Source organism: Fonticula alba, assembly GCF_000388065.1.
Source record: "Fonticula alba strain ATCC 38817 unplaced genomic scaffold supercont2.1, whole genome shotgun sequence".
In the NCBI taxonomy this organism is placed as follows: domain Eukaryota; order Rotosphaerida; family Fonticulaceae; genus Fonticula; species Fonticula alba.
The window spans coordinates 1,804,657-1,812,995 of NW_009242971.1; the positions used below are offsets into that span (position 1 = coordinate 1,804,657).

The 8,339-nt window shown below is 65.3% G+C and overlaps 4 protein-coding genes across 4 annotated transcripts in view; 2 read left to right on the top strand and 2 right to left on the bottom strand.

The window, feature by feature from the left end:
* H696_00402 (hypothetical protein) overlaps positions 1-698 on the top strand; it is a gene marked incomplete at both ends in the record, with an annotated part of 3,284 nt that extends 2,586 nt beyond the window's left edge. The window contains 2 exons of the mRNA XM_009494252.1: positions 10-226; positions 382-698. Of these exons, the coding sequence (XP_009492527.1) occupies positions 10-226; positions 382-698 (534 nt within the window). The remainder of the gene's footprint in view (positions 1-9; positions 227-381) is intronic.
* A 139-nt stretch (positions 699-837) lies between these two features.
* H696_00403 (hypothetical protein) lies at positions 838-1,751 on the bottom strand. Its single transcript, XM_009494253.1, has 2 exons — positions 1,472-1,751; positions 838-1,340 (listed from the first exon to the last, which is right to left on the bottom strand). Exons 1-2 carry the CDS (start codon positions 1,726-1,728, stop codon positions 1,025-1,027), a joined length of 573 nt encoding a protein of 190 aa, XP_009492528.1. The 5' UTR covers positions 1,729-1,751; the 3' UTR covers positions 838-1,024.
* Positions 1,752-2,383: 632 nt separating this feature from the next.
* Positions 2,384-4,595, top strand: H696_00404 (hypothetical protein). The gene is made up of 6 exons (XM_009494254.1): positions 2,384-2,680; positions 2,799-3,101; positions 3,260-3,330; positions 3,573-3,726; positions 3,852-4,140; positions 4,336-4,595. The coding sequence occupies exons 1-6, from the start codon at positions 2,397-2,399 to the stop codon at positions 4,426-4,428; spliced, it is 1,194 nt and encodes a 397-aa protein (XP_009492529.1). The 5' UTR covers positions 2,384-2,396; the 3' UTR covers positions 4,429-4,595.
* Positions 4,596-4,632: 37 nt separating this feature from the next.
* On the bottom strand, positions 4,633-6,851 carry H696_00405 (hypothetical protein). The gene is made up of 3 exons (XM_009494255.1): positions 6,806-6,851; positions 5,419-6,552; positions 4,633-5,253 (listed from the first exon to the last, which is right to left on the bottom strand). The coding sequence occupies exons 2-3, from the start codon at positions 6,319-6,321 to the stop codon at positions 4,816-4,818; spliced, it is 1,341 nt and encodes a 446-aa protein (XP_009492530.1). The 5' UTR covers positions 6,322-6,552; positions 6,806-6,851; the 3' UTR covers positions 4,633-4,815.
* Positions 6,852-8,339: the final 1,488 nt, after the last annotated feature.

Sequence of the window (8,339 nt, forward strand, 5' to 3'; positions counted from 1 at the left end):
TCGGATGAGTGGCTGGTCAGCTACATCGCCAATGTGGCGTCCTTCCTGATCGGTCTCCCCGGCAGCCCGGACCAGGGTCCCTTCTTCATCCTCCGGCAGTTCCTTGAGGCGCTGGAGTCCTACCCCTGGAACAACACCTCCGACGGCAAGGCCTGGTGCTTCCTCTCCATCATGAAGGCCCTTTCGCACCTGCGCACCAACCGGTCCCGCTTCAACTACCTTGGTGGTACGCTGCCTGCTCTTCCGCGCTTCCCCCCCCTCCCTCCCTCTCTCTCTCTCTCTCTCTCTCTCCCCGTTGTTGACAAGTGCTCCTGCCGCCTCCCAAACCGCCCTGCCATTTATATCACTTTCACTTGCATGGCCACGGGGCTCCGCGCACAGTCATCCCCAACAGCGTCCTCTATGACAGCGATGACCGGTACGAGGCCGAGGTGGATAGTCTGCTGGACATCATCGCCGAGCAGGTGACCGCGCACTTGGCCGACTTGAAGCGCGAGGATAGCTCCCATGCGGCTGCCCGTCGGGCCACTCTTTCCCTGCACCTGTCGCACATCCTCAACGATTACTTCTCCTGCACCGAAGCCACCGGCGCCATGGCCCTGTTGCAGAGCGCTCGGGCCAACCTTCGCGAGACCAGCTCTCATCTGCCGACCAGTCTGCATGCCCTTTTCCGCTCGGATCCGTCGGTGGTTTCCTGAGTCGGGCAACGCCTATGGCAGGGGTAGGAGGGCGAGGGGGGATATTCTTCCCTTTTTATGGTGTTCCTCCGTGCGACGTCCCCTGCCTCCCCCCTCCCATCTTCTCGTCCCTGAAACGCCCCATCCGCCTCTCCCTCCCTCCCTCCCTCCCTCCCTCCCCCCTGCCTCTTGTATACCGAAATAAAGTCTCCTACCAGCCACGCGAGGGATCCTTCCTGTTGGCTCCGCAGGCCCACTTGGCAGCCAGCATGACAGTGCTCGAACAGCAGCCGGATGTATTTTCGGTGGATGTACTCCACGTGGTGGCCCCCGCATGTGGCCGCCACTTAGAGAAGCTCCCCGCCAGCGGCCAGGCCCTGGCGGATGCGCTCCTCCTGATCGAACTCCTCCAGCCCAGGCAGGGCATCACAATTGCCACCGAGTTTCCCGATCTCCCGACGCAGGCTGGCAATTTGGGCCACGGTCTTGTCGATGATGGGGTCATTCTCGGTGATGGCCTCCGCCGCGTCAGCGTCCCCTGCATCGGCGAAGGGCTGGAGCTCGCGCTGTGTGTGCCGCAGGCATTTCAGCGACAAGAGGGCCTGCTGCAGCTCCAGCCGCATCAGCTCGACATTGTTGGCGCTCACAGTATTGACTGGCGGTCTGATGGGGTGGTTATGGGTGTCGGGTGCTTGGTTAGGACAGAGCACTGCACAGCGACGGCGACAGCAGCAGGGCTGGTGTGGAAGAGGTTGGGGGGGGGGGGGGGGAGAGGACACGCAAAGGGAACATACCTGGCAGGGGCCGCAGCGGCCGGCGGGTTGGCGGCATTCTTCATCAACTTATCTCGAGAGCCCACGAGAAAAATCCCGGGCGCCAACTCGTGCTCAATCAAATCAGCCCCAAGGCCGCTGCCGGGAGCCGAGCCAACCGCCGCCGCCATCCGCGCGTGGCTGGCCGGGTCCAGAGCCGGCGCATTTGCCAACGACTCGGGGGTGGGAAGCTTGAAGGAGGACTGCTCGGGATGATGGGAATTCGAGGATGAGGACATGCTGCTGCTGTTGCTGTTGCTGTTGCTGTTGCTGTGTGTGTGTGTGTGTTTGAGTGGGCAGACGAGCGCGCGTGCGGACGTCGCGCAGGCGCAGGGGAGGCTAGGGAGAGGAGGTGGGAGAGAGAGAGAGAGAGGACCGTGTGGCAGGTATGCGAGCCGACCCAATCCGGAGCCCTTGGATGGCTGCAGAAATGCCCGCGATCGACGGCCAGCAGTCTGCCCCCTGCATCAGGCCTTCTCCGCCACGCCCCCTGAGTGGAGTAAGGTTGACAATCATGATCGCCTACTTCCCCCCCCCCCCCCCCCCCCCCCCCTCCCTCCAGCCGGCTAGAGCCTTCTCCTTCCAAGCGGCCGGACGCACACCAGGAGAGGGGCGATCGCGCGTCGGTGCGTCTCTCCTGTCTTTCGAAAAGGGCGGCACAAGAGTGGGCAGTCGTGCGAGAGGCGCGATCCCATGACGCGAAGGCGCGCTCCACACTCCAGCCCCTGTGCAAGTGCCCCCGGACCAGGCGGTGGTGGTGCATCCATCTTTTGACACCGACCCTGGAGTCCAGTGCCTCTGGGCAGGGGGCTTCCTCCTGGGGGGGGGGGGGGGGAAGGTTCGTAGGAGGGGAGGATTTCAGGACCGGGTTCCCGGGGCTGGAGGTCCTCAGGACTCGCATCCGCACATGCCCCTGCCACCCCTCGCTCGCTCTGCACTTGTGCCTCGCTCCTTCTCCTCCCCCCCCTCTCCCCCCCCCCTCGCCCGTGTAGTCATGAACCTCGCCAGCCTGCTCGCCCCGCAGAAGAAGACAGCCAAGAGTCCGCCGGCCCCGGTGGTCCCGCTGCTCAATGAGCCGATCACTGAGGCTCAGGCGGCTCGCTTTGGTGGCCTGCGTGCGACCATCGCCTCGGGCATCGCTGCCGGGGAGCTTTACGACGCTTTGGAATCCATCAATGCTCTCTTCACCCGGTGCGCACTTCACCAGTGTCTCGTCGTACCTCCTTCGCGCCCGTGCTCTCTTCTTCCTGCTGACACAGACTTCATGATGGATTGTGCCTTCGTCGGGTGCGTGTGCCGGCTCTGGCAGCCTCATGCGCGCGAAGCAGTTCAAGGAGGCCTTCGATGTGAGCATGGAGTTTTCGAAGCTTTTCTTCGCGGCCGGTGTGCGCCATCACCCGAACGCCGTGTCTCTGAGCAACTCCCTCTCCACCAAGCTGCTGGTGCCGAAGCGCATCGCCTTCAGCCCGGAACTGTCCTCGGCGGTGGTCAACACCCTGGTCGAGGCTGATGCCCAGCTCAAGGAGAAGGCTGCCGCTGCCGGCCCCGCCGGTGCCGAGGACTTTGCCTGGAGTGAGGAGGCTCTGCTGAGCTGGCTGAATTTCTTCTTCAAGTACGTCTTTCCAATGCCGTCCTCTCTTCAACTGCCGCCTGTTCTGGCCGACCGTTCGCCGGTCGCTCGCCCGGTCGCTCGCCCGGCCACTCACCCTCCCCCCTTGACCCCCTGCTCGGCTCTCGTTCTACTTGCTGTCGCCGATTGGCTTTCCTCAGCTGGATCCAGGCGGTGGATCCGGCCAGCACCGGCTCCTTCTCCCTGGCCGTGGGCTGCTTTGCCAAGAAGGGTCCGTTTCCTTTTCTTTTCGTCGCGCCTCCTCCTCTCCCTTCCTCTCCCTTCCTCTCTCTCTCTCTCTCTGTGATACTGCCCCTGGCCCCCTCACGTGCTCACTCTCCCTTTTTCTTCAACATACTCACGCACACACACACACACACACACACACACACACACACACACACCCAACAACAACAACAACAACAACAAACAAACGTGAACGTATTCCCGCACACGCCTGCTGGGATCTGATAGCCGGTCTCTTCCAGGTTGCCGAGCGTTATCTCCTGTACGGCACCGGCGACGCGCCCGACCAGCTGGTCTCCCTGCATCTTGGCACCACTGCCAAGGAGCTGACTCCCGAGCTGAAGACCGAGCTTGCCTTCTTCGGCGCTCGCTGTGCACTCAGGTACACCCTCCAAATGTCCCCTGCCATCCTCATCGTGTCCCCTCTCTCCGGCTCCCATCGCCCCTCTCTACCATCGGTCCTCCTCATGAGCCCCCTGCTCACCTGTCCCTCTCCCCCTGATGCAGCTTCCTGGCTCAGACCCGCCCGAAGGACGCCTACCACTTCCTGATGACTTTCGTCAAGACCCTGGTCAAGCTGTATCCCGAGCTGCAGGCTCACGAGGAGCGCGTGATGACCGCCCCTGGCGTGGGCCTTCCGGCCAACTTCCTCCAGACCGTCCTGCCCCAGCTGACCTACGCTCATCTGGTCCTGATCCTGGTCGAGCGCGGCCTCGACCCGAAGGCGCTGGCCTCCCTGCGCATGGTGCTCTCCGAGGGTGTGCTCAATGTCCCGGAGTCGGCCGATCTGAACCGGGTACGCGCTCTCCCGTGGCGACTTTGTGCAATGCTTGTGTTCTACACTCCCACCCATTCGTCCGACGTTTCGCCTTTCTTCCTTCTTTCTGTCTCTTCCCCTCCCTCACACCATGACCGTTACCACCACCACCACCACCACCACCACCGCCGCCGCCGCCGCCGCCTGAAAACCATGTCACCCACACGAGCGCAGCTCACCAAGACCATCACCCGCAAGTATGGTCGCCCGGAGCATAACAACTTCTACGATAGCCTCTTTCGCACCGTCGGGCAGTCCGATGCCTAAGCGATTCTAGTGGCAACGTGCGAGGATGCGCCTGATCACCGGGTGTCACCTCCTTCTTTTCCTTCTCCCAGCCGGGCAGCCGCTCGTATCTGCCCATTTCCGGTCTCCCTGCCGAGCACGCGCCCGGCGAAATACGCACTTTCACACATACACTCAGATGCACTCGATCCCAGCCTGCTCCTTGTCCTTTTGCCCCTTCCTTTCTGGGAGTCTATATTGTGTGTCTATGTATTTTGGAGGAGGGGAAGGGTAGGGGGGGGGGGGGGTGCAACTTTGTATCTTTTCGCTTTTTCTTCGCGTAGTTCCGCACGTGCGCATTCATGCCAGCGGACTATGTGCGTGCGTGCATGCGCGTGGCTACACGGTGTGCAGGATGGCTACACGGTGTCAGGTTTGAGCGCGCGAGCGCTGCTGCTGTGCCTGTTGGGCCTGGTGCTGCATGTGGCGGATGTGCGTGCGAAGCTCCGAGTCATTGAGGGTGAGGCGTGGAACGCGGCGTTCCTTCGGGTGCAGGGGCGTCCGGCAGCAGGGGCACGGGGCGATCGGATTCGACTGGAGCAGGTCCACCATGCAGCCCGAGTGGAAGACATGGCCACAGAAGTACAGCTGCACCGAAAGGTGTGTCAAGCGGACATCCTCGATGCAAATGACGCAGACGTGATTCTCCGGAACCACGGCCCGGGGGGGAGCCAGCGGCCGGATTCGGGGGTTGCAGCCGCGGTTTTTGGACAGCTTGGGGACCTGCTTGCCGCGGTTGGCCGCCTGGTTGAAAAGGATGTTCACAAACCAGGACACATAGCCCAATCGGGCGAGGGCCTTGATGTGCTGCAATGCGCCACATTGCGGCCGGAGGGGGGGGGGGGGGGGGGGGGATGTCAGCATCAGGCAAGGGGCCGCAGGGCGACCCGGGCAGCGTCGTCCATGGCCGGGTCCAGGAGAGGAGAGGCAGCAAAGGTGAGGCCGCTTGGCCATCTTTGGGCGAAGGCGTACCATGTTATTCCGCTCGCACATCTCCGGGTCATAAACCTCGTCCTCCGGGCCGAGGACCGGCTTGCCGGACCCGGTGTCCTCGGGCTCGCTGTCCGACAGGGGGGGCAGCTTCTCGGTGGGGGCGTAGCACTTGGCCGAGGTGTGGCCATCGGCACCCTGATCGGCCGCCGGGGGGAAGAACCCCACCGGAGAGGGAGGCTCGGTCTGGATGCCACCGAGCAGGCTCGCAGGCAGATCGGACGAGCTGGAATCCCGGTCGCCGAGAGCGAAGCGTGCCCCGCCAGCGGGGTCCGACGCCTCGCCAGCAGCATTCGGTTCCAGGTCGGCCAATGCCCGCAGCGAGGCCAGGTCCGGCAGGGAGGACACGCGACCAAGCTCGCCAGATGCCAAGCCCAAGGCCGGGGCTGGGGCCAGGCTCGGGGAGTCGGTCGGGGTGATCGGTGCGGCCCCGGTCCGCCGGGCCAGCTGCCCTGCCAGGGCCAGGGTGTCCGTGTGGGACAGGGCATGCACTCCGAGCAGGGCCCCGAGGACCAGCACCTCCGGGGCGTCCTGCACAAGGAAGCGCAGGAGCAGCTGAGAGCTACTGCTGACGGCGCCGTGCAGCGGCTGCAGGGCCGCCTGCAGGTGTTGCCGAATTTGGAGCAGTTGCTCCGGCCGCCGATCGCGAAGGTCGCGCAGCCAGCCCGGAACGCGCTCCAACGCGGCAGGAGCCCGCTGGAGGAGGTCCACCAGGGCGACCTCGTCCAGGGGAGGCGCCCGGGTTCCATTGCGACGATACTGCTCCAGCAGGCGCGCAAACTGCAGGGCCGACGAGTGAAGCACCGCCGGCAGGGGGGCCAGCAGGGCGCATGCCAGGGCGCCGGCGTCAATGCCGCCAGACGCCGGGGCCTCGATCCGGGTCATGTGGGATGGAGTTTGACGAGCGCAATGCAGGCAGGGTGCAAGGGTGGGCAGGGGGATGGGGCGGAGCGGGGCCTGCGTGCAGACAGAGTGCCTGTGCGGGGTGTGGGCCGCGGTGTCGAAGTGTCGAGGGGAAAAGTGAGGACTCGGAGGCTGGTTTGGAGGCTGGGAGGTACACGGTGGGTCCCGGTGCCTTTACGATGGTCAAGGTAGCGCCAGCACACCAAGGGGCGACTAGGGCCGGGTGTGCAATTATGCGTGTATATGAGTATGTGTGTGTGTGTGTGTGTGTGTGTGTGCGCGCGAGCCGGTGGATTGGGAGAGGGGACAGGCGAGCAGAGGGGATGGCGAGCCACAGGGCGAGGAAGTGGCAGAGTATGTATGCATGTGTGAATGTGAGTGTGGGTGCGAGGGGGTGGGGTTGCCCCCGGGGATGTAGCCCGGGAGGTGGCCAATATAGGGTGTGAGTCAATCGGCAGAGGCGCACACAGGGACAACGACCGGGGGTGAGCACGCGGGCTGGATGCGCGGCGAGAGGGGGAGAGGCCAAGCGCGCCAGTCGGCGAGTGACCGGGCCGGGCCGGCATAAAAAAGGCCCGATCTGCCTCCAGCACGAGGAGAATGCACCTGCGCCGAGCCCTGGAAACAGGCCGTGTGCCAGGGTGGCTGTGTGTCAATGGCGGTGGGAGAGAGAGAGAGAGTGAGCAAGAATATACATGTGGGTGGAGGGACTGCCCGGGGGGCAGGGGGGGGGGCGCGTGGTTGTTGTGGGTGGCTGACCGGCCCCGGCCCAGGGCACGCACGCGACATGCCTGTTTGTTCGTGGACCGGTGCCCGCGAGGTCGGGGAGCGGGGATGGAGGCACTCGTGCCTGGGCCCGTTGTCAAAGGGGACCGAGCTCGACGCCCCACCCTTCCGGCCCCCGCCCCACCCTCCCCCCTGGCCCACCCCCTGGCGGTCGGCCCTCCCCCCCCCCCCACACACACACGGCGCGCGGGGACCCGGAAAAGGGACTGGGCGGTCTTCATCCGAATCCGGGGTGGGAGGCAGGGAGGGGCCCAGCGTTCACACCATGATGTACAAACAACGTACCGAGGAGCTGTGGTTGTCCGGCCGGCACCGTCCGTGTGAGCCTGGATCTTGCTCGAGCCAGGCCCCGCAGCCCCCTGGGGTGCGGGTGCGGGTGCGGGCGCGCGCGCCGATGCGTAGGTAGAACGAAAGAGGGCCCCCCGGGGGGGGAGGGGGGGGGGGGGCGAAGGAAAGCCGGAGGGGATTCGTCGTCTAGGGAGGACGGGGCGGTCTGCATGCCCGCGTGCATGCCACTGGTCGCCCACACCACGGCATGGAGCCCCCCAGGACGCGCCCCAACAGCCTGTTGCCGTGGTCGCGCCCGGAGCCCGGATGTTGGCAGCGGCTTCGGCCCTTGCCCGCCCGCGCCCGCCTCGCCCCTCCGCTGCTGCCCTTGCTCGGCCCCCCTCACCCTTGCCCGTGAGCAGCTCACCCCCCACATACTGCAAGGCGATTGGGCAAGGCCAGCACATGGGACCACGCCCACCCTGGTGCGAGTCCTCCCCGGACCAGATGGACACGAAGTAGGCGCACAAGCCCGCCCCCCCCCCCCCCCCCCCCCCCCCCCCCACCCTGGAGGGGCCTCGTGTGCGGCTCACGTCGTCGCCCCCCCGCTCTTGGCCATCCTCAGCCGGAACGGGGGCACCAGCAGCCCGAGGCGCGGCCGGCGAGCCACGCGATCCGTCAGACCCATGGGTGCAGAAAAATTAACAGACAGAAAGGCCTGGAGGTCGAGCGACCACGGGCGAGACCCGGAGACAGCTCGCGCGCGTTTCGAGCGGTGAGACTTGCTCAAATGCGCCGGCCCACGCCGGGCGGCCGGCGCATTCGGCCCCTCGGCCGCCCCGGCACTTGGTTTCGTTGACTCGACCAATAACAAATGTGAAACCGCCCAGCCGGCTGGGGCTGGATGTCCCAAAAGACAGTCCTGGATAGGCGGGGCTCGCATCGTT